The sequence below is a fragment of the Alosa sapidissima genome, chromosome 19 (genome assembly GCF_018492685.1).
Source record: "Alosa sapidissima isolate fAloSap1 chromosome 19, fAloSap1.pri, whole genome shotgun sequence".
NCBI classification, from domain to species: Eukaryota; Metazoa; Chordata; class Actinopteri; order Clupeiformes; family Clupeidae; genus Alosa; species Alosa sapidissima.
In genome coordinates, this window is record NC_055975.1 from 26,239,067 (window position 1) to 26,262,351 (window position 23,285).

The following is a 23,285-nucleotide window of genomic DNA, read 5'->3' on the forward strand; positions in this document are numbered from 1 at the left end:
TGGCATTCACCTGATGGGGTCATGAGTCCATGTACCAAGTTTGGTTTTGATACATGCAACGATTGCTGAGATATGAGCTTACTTCCTGTTTGGCGGCTTCGCCACAAATTTCGATTGGATGTGACGGGCGAACGCTTCTATCAATTGTTACATAAATTAAGTGACAAGGCATGGTCTGAAGATGGTCTGTGCCAATTTTGGTGAAGATCAGATGAAATTTGTGACCTGTGCGAAATTGTTGGTGTTTTTGATCAAATCAAATATGGCGGCCGAATAAATTATATTGGATGTGACAAGTTGCCCTCAGTTGACCTAAGGACCTTTCACAGTATTACCAGACACCACTAGTACAATTTAATTCTAAGCACAGCAGCAGCTACAGGCCAAAAGGCATGTTTGTGAATTACAGCGCCCCCTAGAGGTCAAAGGTCACCAAATTTTTTGAGGGTCCTCCTGATGGGGTCATGAGTCAATGTACCAATGGTTTTGATACATGCAAGGGTTGCTGAGATATGAGCCCACTTCCTGTTTGGCGGCTTCGCCGCAAATTTTGATTGGCTTTTACGGGCGAACGGTAATACTTCCGAAAACAAAAAAAGTGATGACTTTTGTGAGGCTTGGTCTGAAGAGGATCTGTGTCAAATTTGGTGGGAATCAGAGAAAGTATGTGACCCCTGATACATTTTAAGTGTTTTTGATGCAATCCAAAATGGCGAAAAATCCATCATGGTGGAAAATGACGTCATAGGATGCGTTGAACTCGGCTTGGTCCAAGGATTCCAACAATACCCTTTTGAAAATCGGACCAACAGGTCAAAAGTTACGTGCATGAACGCACGTCCAACTTTGGCCTGTTGGTGGCGCTAGAGGGTTCGAGTTGCCGACATGAAACTTGGTGACATGAATCATGGGACCGTCCCCAATCAGTGTGCCAAATTTCCCAACTTTTTACCATACGGTTCTATGGGCTGCCATAGACTCCCATTGCATATAATAATAATAAATATAACCGCAAGCGGTGATTTACGGGGTCCGAGCAAAACAAACATGAGGTAGCATAGATTTCGGTTATCGGATTTTAGTTACCGGATTTCGGCTAACGGATTGGATCAAATCTTGAAAAAAGCTTGTTCAAAGGGAAACAAGGATCCTGAAATTGGATTAGATCATATAATCTATTCTTGGCTTTGATCTGGATAAAACCTTCACTTTGTGTTTTTGAGTTGGATTGGAATAAATTTGATGCATAAAATTAGGATTACCCTGTGCTGTAACGTTATAGTGTGCTAACCTCCACAACCTAATAATATTCTAGTGTGCTAACCTCCACAACCCAACAGTATTCTAACAGTAGTATTCTAGTGCGCTAATCTCCACAACTCAATAGTATTCTAACAATACTCTATTCTACAGGACTATGCATTTGTCATGGATAAGATGAAGGGTCTGATTATGGAAGGCAGTGTTTCCCACAGAATGGAATTGTATTTGTGGTGGTAGGTGAAGGGGGGTGGGGGTGGGTTCTGTGTTGGAGTCAATAAGATGAACAGCCTATAATTATGCAGTTATACTTGCCTTGCATGACAAGTCCTGACAAGTAGCTGTAACGTTATAGTGTGCTAACCTCCACAACCCAACAGTATTCTTAACAGTATTCTATTCTAGTATGCTAACCTCCACAACCCAACTGAAGGAACTGTAGGGGGCGATGTGGGTCGAGGTAGAGTGAGTGTGTGGCGAGCAGGCAGAGCCTCGGTCAGAAGGCTCAATGGTATGGAGTGATGACACGGAGATGGCAGGTTTCAGTGCAACACAAGTTAACTTTATTTGAGTTTCAATTCATCTTTTCTTTTGTTCTTTACTTGTATGTGTGCTGCATCAAAGAGGAAACAAACAGAAAATGGAGTAATCAGTGAAATGGGGTAAATCAGTACAGATCCCAACTCACAAACAAACCAATTGACATTTGAACAATGAACTGAAATCATATAAGGTACAACTAAACAATACTTGACATCCCAAGTCAACCAACATCACCTAATCATCTCTCACATGGGACTCCAACACACCAAACCAACAAAGAAAGACGTTAACTTTACACATGATGGCAGAGCTACTCTACAAACTGATAAACATCACAAAAGTCATAGTGAGGGTCATTAAAGTGATGACTTACATTAACTCAAAGACGCACACAGAGCAGGACACACTGGAGTGCTGGGTTGAGATGAACAAAAGAGTGAACTGAGGGCGAGCAAACAATTTATCCTGGTCTGAGCCCCTGCTCCGGAGCTACAGGGTTTCCCAGCAGGTAAACTGGGTGTGGTTAGGTGGCAGAGCAATTTCTCCACAGCACTTTCACCTCAAGCCCTCCTTACACTGACAGACTTTGGAAAGATTTACAAAGATTTGGAAAAGATTTTTGAAAGACTACAGTCTCGGACCATCTCACATCTAAAGACAAGTAGTAGATTTTTAAGTCACAGACTATGATTTTGCAATGACTAGGGATCTTGCAGGGTCACTATTTACAAGACTGCAACACGATTCCTTAAATTATTACCCAATGTGCAATAGATAAACAGGAACTGGAAATTATAGCCTACTAAACTCAAAGTCGTATTTTCGTGTTTCTGCAGCATTGTTTCATGCGTGACATCCTTAACCGATATAGAGTTGTTCTGTCAAGTGGAAGAGCCAACTAAATATGTATAAGAAATTACAAATATTATAAGAATAACAAATAATTATAGGCTACAGCTACAGCTGTGCCGGAGTCAATAAGATAAACAGCCTATAATTATACAGTTATACTTGCCTTGCACTACAAGTCCATATTGACAAGTAGCTGTAATGTTATAGTGCGTTAACCTCCACAACCCAACAGCATTCTATTGTAGTATGCAAACACCCACAACCCAACAGCATTCAAACACTAATGCTTCATGGGGGATTTGAACTCTCAACCTAAGGATCACCAGTACAAGGCATTATCACACTGAGCCACTGTCAATCCTACATGTTAGCCAGTCACATTCACATGGTGAAAATGTGTATTGGTAAACACACAACAAGAAAAACTCCAAGCATACATTTGACAATAAAATGAAGGGCTTCCCTAAAAGAGTACACCTGAAAACTTTTTGAAATTCTGGGGCAATTAGACATTTGTAGAGATGAACACTAATGGATAAAATATAAATATGATAGACATAATGATGAAGGAAAAATAGTAAACAAAGCAGTTCCCCTAAATGTAATAGACAGTCCCGGCATTCTGATTCTTGGTAAACGATGAGTGTGAATGTTGATTGGCTGATGTCATTAAGGTGCTGTTCAATGGTGTGAATCTTAAATGACAAATCCTAAAGCTCTAACATGGATTCGAACTCTCAACCTGAGAAACACCAGTACACGGCATTATCCCACTGAGCCACTAACAATCATACACATTGGGCAGTGACATTCACATGGTGAAAATGTGTGTTGGTAAACACACAAGAAAAACTCCAAGCATACATTTGACAATAAAATGAAGGGCTTTCCTGAAAGAGTACACCTGAAATCTTTTTGAAATTCTGGGGCAATTAGACATTTGTAGAGAAGAACACTAATGGATGAAATATAAATATGATAGACTTAATGATGAAGGAAATAGTAAACAAAGAAGTTCCCCTAAATGTCAGAGTGTCTCTGCATTCTGATTCTTGGCAACTAATGACTGTGTATGTTGATTGCCTGATGTCATTCAGGTGCTGTTCAATGGTGTGAATCTTCAATTACCAATAGTATTTGAGCTAGAGCCTAAAGCACTACCGGGGATTCGAACTCTCAACCTAACAAAGACCAGCACTAGGCATTATCCCACTGAGCCACTGACAATCCTACATATTTGGCAGTCACATTCACATGGTGAAAATGTGTGTTGGCAAACACACAAAATCAAGAAAATTCCTACCATACATTTGACAATAGAATTAAGGGCTTTATAAAAAAAGAGTACAGATCTGAAAATGTGCACTGTTAATGGTATCCACATAATGATGGTTGTATGGTTGTTCTCCAAGGGAAAAAAAATACTCATATAGGAATATAGGTGATATAGGAGAAATGGGCTGAGTGGTCGAACTTTATTGGTCTATATCTCTGAAATGGAACAACATATCCAAATTCTTTTGATAACTTTTGTGAGGCTTTGTCTAAACATTGTCTGTGAGAATTTTGGTGAAGATTTGATAATTTTTGAAGTCTGTGAAACCTTTTATGATGTTTGGCTTTTCTCTGAAATTGTGGCAAAAGTAAACATTTTTAGAGCATAAGACCAGGGTGAAAAAGATGCATCTAAATGTAGAGATTAATATGATGAAAGAATTATGAGTCTAGGTCAATTTGGTAAGGAGAAATAAGCATTTTTGACAAGAGCGCCACCTTTGGGTGCAGTACCCCAAATTTTGGGTTATGGGTAGTGGGGGGTACTAGTAACAATACTTGAAAATGTGAAGTTTCTAGGACTTACGGTTTATAGGAATATAGGTGATCTAGGAAAAATGGCCTAAGTGGTCTAACTTTATTGGCCTATATCTCTGAAATGGAACAAAATATCAAAATTCTGACTGATAACTTTTGTGAGGCTTGGTCTAAACATTGTATGTGAGAATTTTGGTGAAGATTTGATTATTTTTGAAAAGTGTGAAACTTTTTATAATGTTTGGCTTTTCCATGAAATTGTGTCAAAAGTAAACATTTTTAGATCATAAGACCAGGGCCAAAAAGATGCATCCGAGTTTAGAGATTAATATTATGAAAGAATTTTGAGTCTAGGTCAATCTGGTAAGGAGAAATTAGCATAATTAACTTATTTTTCCAACAGCGCCACCTTTGGGTGCAGTACCCCAAATTTTGGGTTATGGGCAGAGGGGGGTACTGGTAACCATACCTGAAAATTTGAAGAGTTTTGGAGTTATGGTTTAGGCTGCAGTATGACTTTTACAGAATTTTGGCCAAAAATGAACGGTACAGAAACAATAGGGGTCCTGCAGCTACGCTGCTCGGACCCCTAATAATAATAATAGGAAAACGTAGAAACACAATGAGGTCCTCGCAGCTTCGCTGCTTGGCCCCCAATAAGGACAGAAAGTAGCGCTCTATAAAGAGGATTGACGACACCCATCAATCATGAACATCAATATTCCTGAGAGACTTTCCTAATCGTGGGTCAGTGTGGACGTTCATATCTGTTAAAATAAATTTGCAAGATATACACTTTAAGATATACAATTTAGAATCAAAACCATCTCTACTGACAGGAAGATAGAAAAAGATGGAAGGACAATTGCAGTAAGTTATTCCTTAAAGAATTTCCTCAGGCTTGGTCTTGATTTCCAATCTTTAACTTTGGCAAACTTGTAGACACTTGAGAACAGGTCAGGAAACAATGTCATCAGCTCAATCTGGTCTGCATCAACAGAGCTAATGAATAAACAGAAACATCAGTATGTAATACATCTACCAGTGCCACTTCACATTTACTGCTTGTACTAAGTTAAAGGAATTATCCGGAGTAAAATGCACTTTAGATCGATTTACGGATGATTGGGAGTACATACGTTGAGTTGACATCCAAATCATGTCATTCGGATGTGTTTTGAGAAAGTTCGATGTTACCGTTTTTAGTCAAAGCTTGTTAGCGTGGAAGTGAGAAGGGCATATTATTTCGCCGCTACAAAACGCTATTTTTATACCTCTTCTACAGTTCCAAACAACATTGCACTTACGTGGTAGTGAGTAGAGGGTCCCTAAAGCCAAACCGAAGTATCCCGAGGTCTTTATGTGGTCGGATAGAGAGTCCAGAATGAATTTCATCAAGCCAGTACCTTTCCGGAAATTTTGCCATCTTTGCTGCCATCTTTAGGGGAAAGTCCGTAGGAGTCGATTGCCAAGTGTGCTCTGGAAATTCACAATTTCGTCGCAGTTTAAAAAAAAAACTAAAAAAAAACATAGTCCAGTATTTCTTTTGAAATTGAAATGAAGTTGTATGGACTGGACTATGTTTTTTTTTTTTTTTTTTTAAACTGCGACGAAATTGTGAATTTCCAGAGCACACTTCCAGAGCTTAAAAACGGTAACATCGAACGCTCTCAAAACACATCCGAATGACATGATTTGGATGTCAACTCAACGTATGTACTCCCAATCATCCGTAAATTGATCTAAAGTGCATTTTACTCCGGAAAATTCCTTTAACTTACTGGTGTTCGTGGAGATTGCGTATGAAACGCAGCAGAGCCAGAGTGTTCTCAGGGTAAGCTTTCTTCTGCTTCTCCTCCAGCTTTTGGACCAGCTCAGGGGGGAACTGGGAGTATATGTGTGCAAAAAATGTACATGTTTACTAGTGGTAAACTGGTGTTTTTTAACAAATAATTACTATTTCCATATGTGTGACAATGAGACTATGGTGAGTTCATTGTTTGCATTGTACTTCCACATAGATGTTCAGGTTAAGGCATTCAACTCACTTTGGTCTTCCAGTCAGAGAAGGTTTTATCCACTGTCCATTTCTCCAGTTCCGCCAGGAGCTTTGTGTCAGCTTTTCGAAAGTTCTCTACTTCTGGCTGATTCCCCACTTTTATCAAGTACTCCACCTTCCTGCCAAATGACAAAACATGACATCCGAGAAGCTGGTGTTTTTATCAGTGCAATCATACCATTTTCACATTATGTTAGTCAGAAATGCAAGAAAGTAGTAATTATCAAACTCCAATTGAACAATGGACACTGAGGGGTTGTTGTATGATACAGCAGTCATCACCTAGCCTGGAAAATTTAAACTCATTCACAAAATGAATAGTCTGGTCACTTGCGATTGGGAATTGCTTACAAGCTAGCATGGTGATGGGCGTAGACATAGCGGTAACTTTGAAATCATTGGTCCAGCCTAACCAATCACATTGATCAGAGATTCCTAACGTTACTTCCAACTCCACCTAAACTTTACAAACTGATAATAAACAGCATCGGCGGTCAGGAAACAATTTATGTGGGCCTACTGTACCTTTAAATTTCTGCATTTTTCCAACTGCCTGTTTGTACTTACAATGCCATGTTTTAAGGAGCATGAAATACATTCTATCCTCTTAGTACATTAGCTCCTGGGTCATAGGTCTAACTGTGACGTGTCAAACCTCTCATTGTTCCAGAAGTAGGGGTGAGTGAGTGTTTCTTCCACTCTCGGTCTGACGTCGGGTTCAGCCTGGATCATCGACTCAATGAGATCTTTAGCCAGCTCATCTTCCACCAAATCCAGATTGTACTGCCCATATAGAATGTTAATCTCACAGTAAGGCCCTTTCCCAAAAGGATGGTGTCCACAGGAGAGGATGTAGTATACCAGCATTCCTGCAACCTGAAAGGAGGCTGATTAGGAATCCAAAGTAGTTTGCATGCTTCACCTTCACCAAGCATGGTACCGTGAGTGCTCACCTGAACATCCGAGCTTCTCTTAAAGCCTGCGTCACTGTCCTCATCAACAACTTCTCTGGACTTCCAGCATTTGGTTCCTGCAGCAGACTTTGTGACCAACGTTGTTTGTCCAACATTCAGTCTTCTGCTGATGCCAAAATCAGCCAACCTTGCTTTTCCTTGAATGTCTTGTGAAGAAATATTAGAGTCAGGCAGAGCAATGCAGAATAGAATAAAACTAGATGTACCGCAGAGCGGTACAAAATATGACCACCGCCCAGTCCAGCACATTTTTTCCACAAAAATAAGTCACGCTGAAAGGCATATATGATTCTAACTGTCTCACTGAATTGCATTATGCACACTCAATTCTCACTGGTATCTGCTAGACAACAAGTACCAAAACATGATTAGTTCATAGATTTCACTTGTAAAATACATTTTATACAACCCCACCCCCATCTTGCCTGTTCATAATTCTGAGAAATTCTTGAATTGTGTGCATGTGTGCGTGTACATGTTTATGTTTATGTGTGTGTGGGTGGGTGGGTGTGTGTTTGTGTGTGTGCGTGCATGTGCTTGTGTGTTTGCCTGTGTATGTGTCTGTGTGTGTGCATGTATGCGTACATATGTCTACTGTGTGAGTATGTCATGTATGATTACTGTGAATGTATGTGTGTGCGTGTGTATCTATTTATGCACATGTGTGCATATGGAATGGGTTAACATGACCCCTGGAGGCAAACATACGCAAAAAATTGGTCATCCTAGGCCCTACGGTTCTCAAGATATTCACAGAAAACTCTGTTGGTGTACGGTCACTATGAACGAAAGTCCACGAAACGTGGCATGCATTCGGAGGGTGTCTTAAGGATCCTACACTTTCAATTTTGTGCAGTTTCAAAAAAATCAAAAATCAAGGTCACTGAAAAAGAAAAAATGGTCATTGTTCTTACCAATCAAAACATTCTGAGGTTTGATGTCCCTGTGGAGCACTTTGGTGTCATGACAATGGAGGACTTCTAAACTACGAAGGACTTCCTCCACTTTTGTCTTCAGAACAATCTTCTTCTCCAAGCTCTCCTCTGGTAAGCGATCTTGAATGTATTCTTCCAGGGTGTATTCACAAAGCTGAAGGGCTAGATAGCCAAAGTTATCATCATCAGCAAAGTCTACATATCGTACAATATTGGGACTGTCAAGCTGTGGCAGGCGCAAGAACGCCTCCTCATTTTTAAGCAGACGGTAGTTTGACTTGGTCATGCGTTTAATAGCAACTTCCGTGCCATCATCTCTGAGGCCCAGAAATACCTCAGTGCCATCACTACCTTTTGCAATCAGATAGTCCGAATTTACACAAAAAGTGAGATTTCCGACTTTCTTCACCTCGGTCATTCTCATATTAGCAAGCTTTTCCAACTTTAGCCTCCAGCGTACACTGATTTTGAGCCAAGGTCGGGTAATTGATATTGTGTCAATGGAAGTATCAGTAACAGAAGGAAATGGCTTAACACTTGAACTTTCATCAACAGAGAACGATTCTTCAACTGAATTCCCTAGCGTCTTAGAATCTAAAGTTTCGGTTATCGAACGAGCCACCTCTTCATTTTTATGTTTGTTCTTCTTTTTTTTCTTCTTTTTCTTTCTTTTTCCCGGTTCCAGAGAAGACATGTCCTGATCTAACAATTGCCCATCTGAAGATTGCTTTCTCAGGCTTTCATTCAGTTCTCTCAATTTCTTTTTCAAATGGTCATTTGTAGAGCTATCCACAGTATTCAAAACCCTCTCAGGAACTGATGTAACACCAAGGGATGTGATGACCTCAGGTGCACCCCCATAAGAATATAACTGGGCTATTATTCCATACGCTTCTGCACAGGTTTCAGCTGGGTACTTTGTATTTGTAAAAGTGACTATGCCTTTGCACATCTTTGTGATAAAGTGGGCATCCCATCCATCTTTCTGTTTGGGGGTCTTTCGTGTGATGATATGTAGCAATAAAAGAATGTGGTGAGGAGATTCAGCATTTGTAAGACATTGCAGAAGGATGGGCACAAGGGGACGTGAAAACTTCAGTGGTATTTCTTCCATGATGCATAAAGCTGAACGTAAATTGTTTGCAACGAGTTGCTGATGGCCTGTATCGGGAAGCTTTGAAAAGTTTTTAATTGCCTCCTCTACATATCTGTCCAAGTTTTGAGATTCTCTTAGCCATTTTAGCCCCAATTGTCTGTATACTGGAGCATGGGGACCTACAGCAGTGAATACCTTATCAAAAAGGGTAACTTGTATTCTTGGGTGTACATCTAAAAAATGCTGGTGGTACAATTGAAATATTTCCTCAGGGCGCTTCTTTGACGAATCGCACATAATGTCAAAAAAGTATGCATATTTAGACATTTGCTCATTCCCTGCAGATAACTCATGTAACAAGTCAGATATAAATGTATCTGTGTTTGGATTTAGTATGTAATTCGAATCAGGCATAGCTCCATGCTTGAGCAATTCCCTTGCTACATCCTTTCTGTTGTTACACGCAGCTTGTGTTAGTGGAGTGGGTAATCCAAAATTAGGATCAGCTTTTCCATTTAATAGTTGTCTAAATATATTAATTGACACATTAGAACGCAGAGCATATATCAAAGGTGTTAAGCCTCTAGTTGAGGGGATGCTAAGGTTGGCCCCCTCTTTGAGAAGTTTTGTACAGAGCTCTTCATTTCCACAGCCAACTGCTGTGCAGATAGGGGTGACATCATCATTCCATTCTGCACAAGGATACTTAATGTTAATGTCATATTTCTTGAGCAGCTTGTTTAACTTATTCAAGTTATTATCAAAAATGCACTTTATGATAGGATGTGTCTGTCTCTCAACATCTATTTGTTGTTCACCATGCTGTACAAGTTCAAATGTAAATTGCTGAAAAAAAAAGAAAAAGAGAAAATATTTAATATAATGTACATAATGTTAAAAATGAAGACACATATCAAAAAACATCTCAGCTACCAGTTTAGCCGTCACAGAATATGCCAACTTAACCGGCTAATAGATTTTCTTTCCAAACTATTCAGATGGAGTATCTATGTGTAATTAGCAAAATCTGGAGAGACACAGAGAGTCATGATGCGTTCGTGCCGCCATCTTGGTCTTAAAGGGACACTTCACCGATTAACATTAAGCTTGAAAAAGGTTGACATACTGTTTAATTCCTCCCTCATGGTCTACATACATAAGTATACATGGGCTAAAGTTTAAGCTAAACATACACAGTTTAACCTACAGTATGTAAACGTCCTACAACTTCGATATTTTACAACATCCTAAATCAGGGGCGGTTTTTCATATGGGCAGCAGGCTATGGGCAGCAGCCAAGGGTGGCACGAGCGCTCACAAAAAAAAAATCCTTTTTTTAAGCTTTGCTAATCAGTTTTTTAATCGCTCACCAAGTCAATCATATGTCACTGTGTGGGGAGTGGACACCCTATATAGTACATAGCCTACTTTGCAGGCGCCCGTGTTAATGAGGTCTCACATAGGGGAGAACTGGGACGAATTAAACACTTTTTAATTAAACGTAACTTACAAAGACATTGGAAAACACTGAAAGCTAATATTTTGTCACTAGCAACTCTGGCATTTTCACCTCTGAACAAAACCGTTCAGGAGTTATTTAAGGAAGTTGAACATGCGTTTTGTTTCATTCGTCCCTCCTGGCCGGGACAAATGAAACAGCATGGGGGGACGAAAGAAAGAAAGAAGTCATGAATTGTACTTCAAATATGTGTTATTTTAGATAGATTGCTGCTGGGCTATACAACGCGTTTCAAATTATTATGCAAATTGGATTTAAGTGTCATAAACATTTATTTTTTTGTTTTTCAATTAAACTCATGGATGGTATTGTGTCTCTTTGGATCATTGAAATCAATCTCAGACACCTGTGATAATTAGTCTGCCAGGTGAGCCCAATCAAAGGAAAACTAAAGAAGGATGTTCCACATTATTAAGCATGCCACAGGTTTCAAGCAATATGGGAAAGAAAAAGGATCTCTCTGCTGCTGAAATGCGTGAAATTGTGCACTACCTTGGACAAGGTATGAAAACATTGGATATTTCCTGAAAACATATGCGTTATCATCGTGCAAATATTGTTGTGAGTAAAAATGTTAAAGGCGAACTATGTTTTTTTTTTTAGCTTAATTTACCTTAATTTAACAGCTTCTGAGTCATTGGAATGATTATATGACTTTTTTCGGGTTGAATGGTGGCCGTCTCGCTCCCTAGCGCCTGTGAGCGGAAAAAACACCCTTGCAATTTTGGGCCGACGGCCTCAGTGTCAGGAAGTATAATAAGTGTAACAAATTGCTTTACTGCATTTAAATACACATACACGCCGGGCTAAAACAAGGTAGCGATGGAGTTTCTCGGACATTCGTCATGACAGAGCCAGCGAAAAGAAGCAAAAACTGAAAAAAAAACAGCGAAGAAATGGCCAATACTGCATAGTTTCTCTTTAACTGAAAGTGAAAATGTCCACCTCATCATCGTCCACCCTGTTGAAACTCAGACAGGGTGGACCTCTGAAAATAGGTGTGGGAGCTCAGCTAATATATTTCTACAACATGAGTGTCTGCTATTTATGATAATACATAAAAAGAATAGAAAATGAAGACCAAAATGTATAGCAATTGTGAGGGCTGCCTTTCACTGAAATGGTCACTGAAATAACTAATCACTCTCTAATTTCTTACAACTCCTCTTTGATATATAAAAACTTAACTTACCACAGGCAACATGTCACCGATGTATATGGCAAGTTTGGAAAAGTTCAAAACGGTGAAGACATAGTGCCTGGAGGAATTGAAATGTACCAGGAAGAATGAGGTAAAATGTGGGTGGGGCCTCAATTGTAGGGATGTGACGCTCGAAGCTGACGTTTCGAAACAGTGTCGAGCTTCCGAAACGCAAGTGTTTCGAACAGTGTTTCGAAGTGTGGTTCAAAACGCCCATGTCACGTGACCATGGCTTAGTGAGGCTTCGTGGGGTTTCAATTTGGTTTGGACAGGTGGCACACTTGCAGCGCGAGCCAATTACCCGAGTAAACACCTGTTTGATCTAAATTACAAAGTCCCAGAATGCTTAAAAGTCATTCAAACACATCCTATCTTTGTGGGTTTTTTGTGAGGAGAGAGATTGAGAGATATAGCGACATAGAGACAGAGACAGAGACATATAAAGATATAGCGATTTATAGTGCACTTGTGATTGATAGGTTAGTGATATAGATTAATTGACAGGCTAGACAGACAGTGAGCGATAGTTTAGATAGATATAGTCTAGTGACGTTAATATTTAGATAGTAGCAGAAGTAAAAAAAATATATGACTGATGCCTTTATTTCAAGAACAGCTGACCCTTTGAAATACTGGCAGGAGAGGAGAGTGGTTTATCCAAACCTAACTGTGATGGCAAAAAAATATTTGTGCATGCCAGCAACAAGTGTGCCTTGTGAAAGAATTTTTTCCAAGGCTGGGGAGGTTTATTCAAAAACAAGAAACAGATTAAATGCCAAGACGGCAGAACAACTGTTATAATAAAAATGTATGTTGACATACATTTTTTTCCCATGTTGTACCTGATTAGTCTAACCTGCTTCACATTTATCCTTTATTTCCCTACAACATGTTCCAAAAAAAAACCCTGGGCCATAAGCATAGCCTACATTTTAAAACCATTGTAGCATTTTCCTCTCCAGCATATTCCAAAGGATAATGTACTATGAAACTGAAATAACAAAAATTCTAACTGGCAGATATAAAAATGTTCTAGTTACTGAACGCATATACTAGTCTGAAATTTCTAAGCACCAGCAGGGAGTCGAACACCGGCCGCTCCGGCCGAATGCAAGTGTGTTAACCACTGAACCACGTGGCTGTGGACGAAATCTTGCGTTCCATGTTGGCTATTTATATTCTTCGTCTGAAGCAGTTGTGCTTCACGGTCAAAATGTGATGTTAGCAAAACTGGCCACTAGATGTCACCATGGAGTTACGTGTGTCGGATTGTTTCGAAACCTCGACACATTCCGGCGCAATTGCTTCGAACGTTTCGTTGTTTCACAAAGCCTCGTTCTGCCCATCCCTACTCAATTGTTATGCCAGGTGAGAAGCATTGCAAGTCATGGTTTGGTCAAAGTCCTAGGGTTTTTCATGCCACAAAGATAAGAGTCTCCTGATGAATCCTGAAGTATCCAGCCAACCAACAAAAACAAAAGATTGATCTCACCAAATTATGTCCTCTTCTTTTTCAAATTCAAAGTCAAAACATCAAAAATACAAAATAAATCCTGACTCCTGCTTCATTCCCACAGGTGAGCTAATAAGCGCTTTCTTCTTCTTTTTATATGGTGGTTGGCAACCAGCTTTTTGATGCATTACCGCCACCATCTGGACTGGAGTGTGGATCAAAAGGGCAACCCACACTTTCTTAAATTCTTTTTAATAACCCAGTTACCTTCAAAAAAGAAAACAAAAAGACAGATTCTCTTTGCAGTATATCATGCAAATTTAATATCATCTGGACTTCACCAAGTTTCACAAATCAATCTTTGTCTGGCTCTATGGTACTCAGGAAAATTCTAGGACACCTCTTTCTAGACACCACATCTTCTTGCTAACTTCTGCATGTATTCCTGCTCTTCCCCACCTTTCCTTGAATACTATACAGGTGTCTCCCAGACTGTTCATTATCCCATACAAATTGCCATTTTTCATTTATATTTTTGGCTTCAGCTTTGCTGTATTTAATATTCATCTCTATATCAGACTGCAGTGGGCAAATGGTGCAGTAGAGACCTTTAGGCAACTGGCAGGCAATGCAGTAGAGACCTTGGCAATGTCAAATTGTTCTACCATCTCGGCAGCTCAATTATCTGCAACCAGCTTGGCCCCCTCATTGCTGTTTTGCAGCTATATTTTGTATTGCTACTGTAAGTCTCAGACTGATTGGTCTTCAGTTTTTCTCTGGAAGTGATTTCAGGTATGTGTGTGAGTATTACCAATTACCAGATGTGTTTAGCATTTTGAATAGAAGTGTTTTCCTAATGATTACAAGAGATTTCATTTTTGAACCAAGTGTCTAATGAAAGAAACCGTGTGTTTCACAATAAGTGTGTTGCAGAATTGCAAACAACGTGTTTAAGGTATGGTTACGCAACTTTAGGTTTTGAGGCTTTGGTCTAAGCATTCATTTTTAGTGTGTAAGCAATGGGCACAAACTGTAACACCATAACACCATACCAAATCTGCAAAACCACACACTAATTCTCAGCCTTTGACTCAGTTTTTAATTTCATAAAAATGTTTTTTTGCAAAACAGTGTTTCTTCCTCCTCTTCCTCTCTCTCCTACATCACCATTTGTGTAGTTGGCAAGGGTTCACCTGTTGCCCAATGTTTATGATTGTTGAGTTTATAGTTAAGCACCTAAGGGTCTCCACACTGGATAGTTGTGTTTTAAACAATTGACTCATGCACTCTTAAAACGAATGTGTTGTCCCTATCTGGACACAGAGATGTGTTAAAAAACAAGGCAAGTTGTGTTCTTTTCAACACATATTGCATGACAAATAAAAAAGGAAACAACAAACAAACAAACTGTATTGTCCCTATTTGGACACAAAGATGTGTTTTAAACAATGCAAGTTGGAGACAATATCTGATATTTCTGTGTTTAAAGTAGAGAAATGTGTACGCGTTTTGTAAATCATTGTGTGTAGTGTTTTGCAAAAAGTATGAGGCTGATAACGTGCTTATAGTTATGCAAATCTGGGCTGATGTTTTGCTCCTTGAGTGTAAGGTTTCGCTAACTGTGGAATACTTTTGTATGTATAATTTTAATGTTTACAGTAAGCAATCAGAAAAAAAAATGCAAGTCTCTGCAATTGAATGTAATCTGTGAATATGATTCTCCTCTCCTGGCACATAGGGGAATCATTGTAAATTGTTATAGCAGTGTGGACCGGAATAATGGTCCTAATCACAGCAAAGCTGAAGCGGGCTCCAGATGAAAACACTCTTCTGTTTGACCAGTAGTTCACGCAGTGGATGTAAGGTGTTGTGAAAAGCTATGTCTGTTGTTGCTGATATGCACTGCCATTTGAGTATTGGAGTGTTTTAGAAATAAGCAATGGCATGTACTCCTCAGTCTCTCCTCTCTCTTTCCAGATGAGTTTATGTCTCTGTGTGATGAGTTCAAAGAGTTCACTGGAAAATGGCAGAAATCAGAAAGCCAAAAAGTCTTTGTGGTTTGTTTGTTGTCTTTGGCAGCGGGAATTTGAGAAAATGTTTCCTCGCATTTTCTAGTAAACATTGTAGGTTCTTTATAGGTTTTCTGTCTCCGCAATGAAAATAGTCTCATGGATGAAAAGGGCTGGAATTTATTTTAAGGCCCAAATGTCCTAAATAGATCTACCGGTTTCCTTGTGAAGACACGCCAAAGAACCATTAAGAATTTTGTATTTTTGTTTTGTATTTGTGTGTGTGTGTGTGTGTGTGTAAGAATGTATGGCATGAGGGCTTGGTTGAGAGGACACGGAGTGTTTCTCACAGCAACGGCGTGTGTGTGTGTGTGTGTGTGTGTGTGTGTGTGTGTGTGTCCGTAATGACTTTAGCAGACGCATAGCTCAGCTACTTGCTTGATTACGCCGTGGATGTTTGTCTTCCTCCCTCAATATAAACGTGATGATCTCCGACGCTTTGAAATGGCCTGTTTGCTGGTCTCCACAGGAAACTCTGACAGATAGTTTCTGTTGTTTTGTGACATGCTGCTGACCTTTAGCTCTTTGACTCCATCTCCAGTGAGAGGTCATTAGAAAATGACTTAAGGATTATGAATCAGCCTTTCAGAACAAATATAATATGTAACACTGTTGTTAAGTGTCAGCAAACTAATTGTTTGAACAAGTTTTGTTTTGTAGTGGAGAGACCACGACACAATGTGTTTGTGCATTTCTGTGTGTGTGTGTATCTATTTGTGTGTGTCTCTCTCTCTCTCTCTCTCTCTCTCTCTCTCTCTCTCTCTCTCTCTCTCTCTCTCTCTCTCTCTCTCTCTCTGTGCATGTGTGTTGATGTGTCTAAAATATACATGTCAGCTGGATATGATAAAAGCAGCTAATGAGAAGTCTTAGTGAGTTTTATGCTGCTGGACTCAAACCTTTGGCTCACCTCTCTCCAGAAAACACACACACACACACGCCTGAAGGGAATGAGAGAGTATGGAGTGTGTGAGGTAGGAAGATAGTTCCCCCTCTTCCCACCATCTCTTTCCCCAGCCCTGGCATCTCGTCCTCCCCCCACATCCAGCTACACACACACATACACACACACACACACACACACACAGCTCCTTCTCCAGAGGGGGTGGGGGGGGCTCCAGGAAGGAGACTCGAGTGCTGCTCTGCCTCCGCACTGTCTCTGTGTCTCCCCATGTTTCTGTATCTCCCATCACAGACCCTGCACTCCAGGAGATAGCGCCGCCTGGACACAATGGGCCAAGAGAGCTGGAGACAACGTTCACCGTGGCCAGGGGGGGCCTCCCAGGGCAGATAATCACAGGGAGGGCTCCCACAGGGGCTACTGTGGGGTAATATGGAGCCCCAGGCGTGGGAAGAGCTCCGATAAAACACACTTGCTCAGTCAGCTGTTTGTGTGTGTGTGTGTGTGTGTGTGTCTGTGTGTGTGTGTGTGCGTGTGTGTGTGTGTGTGTGTGCGCGCATAATCTCTTGTGTAGTCCTCATTCTCCCCTCTTTTTCTGTTAAACTAAACAAGAGCCTTTTGATGTAGTCTGTACATTTGCGTCTCATTAATGTGTTGCCTCTGTGTGCTTTGTGTATCCAGTAGATGGCAGTAGAGTGTCAGAGGAGGCGCAGTAGAGTGTCAGAGGAGGCCTGCGAGGAAGCTTTTTACTGTTTATGGAGGAAGCGCAGCTAAAGCTGGGGCCCGTCAGTGACAGTCTTAATTCTTCACAGCGACCATCTTTAGACCTAACATTTCTGTGTTTTATTTCTGCTTATGAATATTTTGGATGGGCCACTGCTGAGGCATCAGGGTTGCTTGAACAATAGCGCGATGTTAAGCACAAGTCATTTTACTTGGAAATGAGATCCTTGGCATAAATTGCCTGTTAGCTAAGTGTGATGTAGTGTAAAACCTCTCCTCAAATAAGGAAACATAGAGCGATTCCACTGATTATGATCTGGCAGCCATGACAGTCTACATAGCCTGGGCTACTGACTGCATAGATATTTTATTGATGTCATGTTTATTAAATATAGGCTAAATTTACCGTGCAATTGGTAGGCTAAGGGTAGGCCTAGATCTAACACATAAAACCACTAGGCCTAATTTAATTTTATGAGATCATAAATTAAACAGGAACACCCATTAATGCGCTTGAATCCCCAGCTGTAGACCTAAGCTGCAATGATTAATTGACTTTAACTTGGCTGTTACCCGATGCTGAAAGAAATGCGCGGCGCTGATGAATTCACCTCTCCCGCAACACAAACATTGCCTCTGGAAAGTTCGACGGGTCACAGCTGAGCGCGAGCCCTTACAGCTGGCAGAGCCCACACGCGAGCCTGCGACTTTATTAAACCGCCATCGCACGTCTGACGCATCTAATTAGTTCTTGTCGTTCGTGTTGCGCCGATCAAACACTTCGACACCTGCTATTCTTTTATCTGCCGTGAAAGAGGAGCTCGTCTTATCAATTTATGATCACCTTCCTAAATTGCGGTTGACACGGATATTACACGGATGTTTCAGGAGAAGAGCTATCAAAAGAGACCCTTTGAGGATCAAAACAGGATATTGGAAGGAAAACAGACCACGATGTGGCAGTGGGGGAAGGAGAGTGACTAATGACCGTCTCATTCATCACATAGCATTGCCATGTTTATCTTCATATGGTGATGAGGGCCTTTGCCACGGGCATTTACTCAAAGCAGCAAATAGAAAAACTGGGGTTTTAATTAACCCAGAGAAACAGGGGTGGAGGCGTATCTGAGATTAAAGAATAAGATCTACCCCCAAAGCTTTCAAACAAAACCTCTCTCTAACGTGTTACAAAGTAAAAAACAAAATATTGTCAAAAGTTTCAAAGGACAACACTGTTTTTAACATTAGGTATTAACACACTATTTTTTTCTGCACCAGCGTTTTCTTGATGGTATAGACCAAACAGCTGGCCTAGTTAAAAGCCTCTGTGACATTCCTAACCTCTCACCCATGGAAGTAAATCACTCGGTCTTTGAATGAAACAATAAGACATTTAGCTGAATGTACTTCTGGGCGGAGATTAAAGCGCTATTTGATAAAGAAGTGGGCAGGAAGACCTGACCGAAAATATGACAGGACACAACAGGAAGTCCTGTCCCCACAACTGTGGGAAAAAGCGCTTAGAGTTTTTATCAAAGCCCAGTGTGTGAACTAGGTTTGACTGGGCAGAACTCAAGACTTCTCTATAGAGCCACAGGAGCCTGTTAAGGGTTTGTCCTGTAAGGGTAACCCAGTGTGCCCTGTCAGGTTTCTTAAAGCGATGTCCGGTGTATTTGAAAGTAAACACACTAAGGCTGAGCCTGGGCCTGACTGTGCTGTAAACAGCCCTGTTTCCTCTGTGTGTGTGTGGCAGCAGCAGCTTTGGTGTGAGGGGCTGAAACACAGAATCACACACTGTACGCGAGGACACTGTATACCTAATGTTAATAATTTAACTCATCATTTGTACTTGTAGACAAAATAAGTTGCTTAATTACAGGAATTACATATGAATATGTGTTGAAAATGGCATATTTTTTAAAGGCAGTTCATAACTAGAATAGAATAGAACAGTCAGGCTTAATCTGATAGCCTGCATATGCTTGAAATGACTGCTAAATGACTTGGCAACCACTGCGAAACGCTTATGAAGAAAGCTGGAGGCTTGTGTTGTCATAATATGCTGGGCTGTTGTCATAATATGCTATTCTCTGGTCGCTGTACTCGGCGGAGGTGTCTCTGGCGTTAGCCTCTCACTCATCATGTCCGCCTCTACACAGGGAGACCAGGGTTACTATTTTCCCAGGCTGTTCTCATGGGCTCCCCCAGTCCAGGTTCATCTCCCTGGAGCTCTATAGCACCTCCAGAACCTTCTCATGCCCTAAATTACCATGGGTAGTGGTAGCGTAGCGGCTAAGGAGCTGGGTTAGCATACAATGGCCTGAAAAGCTGTGAGTTCTATTCACAGCTGCCACCGTTCTGCCCTTGAGTAAAAGGCATTTAACTCTGAATTACTATGGGGTGACTGGCCCTTGTAACAACCTACATGTGAGTCACTTTGGATAGAAGCATCAGCTAGATCAGTGGTTCTTAAAGGGTGGGGCGGGCGCCTCACTAGTGGGGAATAGAGACATGTCAGGTGGGGTGTGTGAAATTGTTTTTTTTTGTGCTTATCTTTAATATTGCCTTTCATTTTTGACAAGGAAGATCATAGATTGAAAACAAAATAGCCACACAAACATAGGAGTCATAAACAGACTGACATGAATGAATTCAAATAGCATCTGATCCAGCACACCAGGAGGGGAAATGCCACGTGGAACCAAAATGCGAAATAAATAAATCAATATTTTTTTTATATTTTAACATTACCATTTTGCCTGGTTGATGGGGTCAGGTGGGGCTTGAAAGTGGGGAATGACAAAAAAGGTTTTAGAACCACTGAGCTAGATGAATAAGTCATAAGTTGGGTGTGTGTCCAATGCTGACCTGGGTGATTATCCCAACCTGGGATAATCCCTGCCTGGTGGTAGCTCTTGATACGCCTCTGTTTTCAGAGTTTATCCACATCCAGATGGATTCAGATGGATTTGCAAAAACTAGTAAAACAATGTAAAAACTTAATATATAAGTTTTTCCATGAGCTAAAACTTCCTCAGACTAGCGAATCTGTCACCCTGCTCAAGGTTGCTTGCATTTAACATCGTGTCAAACGGCACAAACCAGAGAAGGCGTTCGCCCCTGATGTGTCTGCGAGATCACTGTGTCTGAGAGATCCTCATAGAAATGGATCGCATGTATCTGATGTGTGTGACTACTGTATATCAAACCACTGAGGATGTGCTGAAGGTATTGCAGGCCACACAGAGACTTAAACGTGATTGGATAAAGTTTGGGCCGTATGTCATAGTTTTCTAAAGGTTCTGTATTGGCACTGAGTGTTGGTGGGGTTGGTTTGTTTTAAAGGTTGCCACTTTGAGCACGTATGCCAGGGTGAGTTGGCATGGATGCCGGAAGGCCTGGCACTCTGATTCTAACCTTTCATCGCTGTGTGTGTGTGATTGCTAAAAAATGAAAAACACTGTTCATTGTTTACTTTGCTGTGGTTGTTATCGTTGTTGTTTGTTGTTGTTGTTGTTGTTGTTGTTAGGTGCATGCCCAGACTCTTACACCATCACCTGAAACTGAAACTGAAATGGAACAAAATCCCCACTGAAAAATCCATAAGAAGATCACCGTTAATCTTCAGTCTCATCTGTGATACGAGGAAGAAGTTTCTGAGAGTGAACATGTGAAAATGAAAGAATTCACTTGTAATCTTATCTTTCATCGGTCTTGCAGTCTGACCTAGAGTCTGTGAAAGAGAAAAAGAAAGTGATAGAGAAAAATAACAGAGAGAGAGCAATAAAGAGAGAGAGAGAGAAACATCTGCTTCCTGGTTTACCTCGGCATTAGGAATGAGTGTGCCGACAGCGGTTAATGTGAATTATAATGTGCTGATGGATAGGGAGTTGTTTTGTTTACAGAATTTGTTGTAATCAGTTCCCGAAAAATCATTCTGAAACCATTTAATCGTCCTGAGTCAACTTATCAAAAGAAAGCTAATCCTTCGTCACAGGAAAACCCCATTTCTTACGAGAATATGATTACTATCTATGGAGTTTCATGTAAGCTAAACATTAGCAAAGTATAACCCATCACCTGATCAGTAACTACTTCCAGGAATATTCCCCCACGTGACTGAGAATGCCAGCTCCGGTCTGATGCTGGTTATCACCCAAACCAACAGCATACTATCTGTGTCTGCTGGTTTTGGTCTGTACACACACGCACATGCATGCAATTGAACATTCTAAATGCTGCTAATGTATTACTATAACCACTACAGTTACACTTCCTCCTCCTCTTCATTTTCCTCCTCTTACTACTACTACTACTACTACTACTACTAATTATAATAGTTTACAGTGTTGCTTTCTTCATTATCCACAAATCAACTGTTCAAATTAATGTCTGAAATGAAATTAAAAGCTCACGTTAAACAGCCATTGTGCACTACACTACACTGTGCACCCAATGCTATTGGACAGCTTTGATGGTCATGCCGGTGTGGACTTGATCTGGATCAATGTGGATGTGTTCTGGATCAGTGTGGATGTATTCTGAATCAGTGTGGATGTGATCTGGATCAATGTAGATGTGTTTTGGATCAATGTGGATGTGTTCTGGATCAATGTAGATGTGTTCTGGATCAGTGTGGACTTGATCTGGATCAGTGTGGATGTGTTCTGTTGTGTCGGGGCATGTGGGTGAATGTACATGTGTCATAATCAAAGACAATCTGAGTAGCCTATAGGTTTCCAGTGGAGGCTGCCCAAGTGGTCTTCTCTTTGTGTGTGTGTGCGTTTGTGTTTTTCCACAGCGGGTTGTCTTGCATAACGGCCATCCCTACGTGACCCTAAACATGCTCTCTGAAGATGAGTGCGTGACCGTGTACATTCTCAAGGCTCTTAGGTGAGCAGGTGGCCGGCTGACTAACACAGATATTTGGATGGGAGGTCATTTCTCTCTCTCTTTTCTGTTGACTAATATAGAGACTGTACATCCCTCTCTCTCTCTCTCTCGCTCCCTCTCGCTCCCTCTTGCTCCCTCTTTCTCCCTCTTTCTCTTTCGCCCTCCATTGGAAAGGTGGTATTCTTGAAGGGAGTGCGTCCATTTCCTCTCAGTAATAATCCTGCCCCGCGAGCACCTCTTCCTCTTTTCTCAGGCTGGACAGGAAGGAACAGCACACTTGTCACACGGTAGTCACAACTACCCCCCCCAGTCCCCCACACAACCCCCCGTAAACGCTTCTCTGTCCTGTAAATTTAGACGAGGAGGACCCTTCTGTGGAAAGATGACTGCCTCTGACAGCGTGGCAGGATATGCCTCAGACTCACCATTCTTTTTGTTAATCATCGAGGCGGAAAAATCATCTCAAACGATCTCCGACCCATGTACACAAGTCTCGGCGCACATCCAGTTTGTGTGTGTTAATGCTGGGCTATGTTTATCTGTGGCCCGGGGACAATGTTTTCTCAAAGTACAGTGTGACTTGGTGGCGTGGTCCTCTGAGAGGGACATGAGCCCGTGGCATCCAGGGGGAGGTCATCCGTCTTGCACTCACGCACCCAGTGCCCCCCCCAGAAACTAGGCCACAAACAAACATCTCTCCCCCCTCCATGACCCAAGCATCTTCACAAATCTGTGTGTGTGTGAGGGAGAGTTTATTGTCCGCAGTCGCGGTCTTAATTCTGTGACGCCTCAGATTTCCACAGAGGGCACCAGAGGCCAGGTTGCCTTCACTCGCTGCTGTCTGCATTGGACACACACACACACACACACACACACACACACACACACACCCTTGATGGATGAAGTGTGTGAAGTGGACGACTGGCTGTGACTGATTTATATACACACACAACACACATCAACGGCGGTCTGTTGGTGTATGCAGTTGCTACAGCAAA

The 23,285-nt window shown here is 41.2% G+C and overlaps 1 protein-coding gene across 3 annotated transcripts; it reads right to left on the reverse strand.

Annotated features, from left to right (window-relative positions):
- Positions 1 to 5,100: 5,100 nt before the first annotated feature.
- LOC121693533 lies at positions 5,101 to 12,651 on the reverse strand. 3 transcript variants are annotated; one of them, XM_042073015.1, is made up of 8 exons: positions 12,243 to 12,651; positions 9,296 to 10,377; positions 8,415 to 9,265; positions 7,480 to 7,646; positions 7,182 to 7,402; positions 6,516 to 6,645; positions 6,249 to 6,352; positions 5,101 to 5,469 (listed from the first exon to the last, which is right to left on the reverse strand). In XM_042073015.1, exons 1-8 carry the CDS (start codon positions 12,252 to 12,254, stop codon positions 5,343 to 5,345), a joined length of 2,694 nt encoding a protein of 897 aa, XP_041928949.1. In that variant the 5' UTR covers positions 12,255 to 12,651; the 3' UTR covers positions 5,101 to 5,342. The 3 variants fall into 3 exon arrangements, with proteins under 3 accessions (XP_041928949.1, XP_041928948.1, XP_041928947.1); XM_042073014.1 differs by having other exon boundaries at positions 8,415 to 9,262; positions 9,293 to 10,377; XM_042073013.1 differs by having other exon boundaries at positions 8,415 to 10,377.
- Positions 12,652 to 23,285: the final 10,634 nt, after the last annotated feature.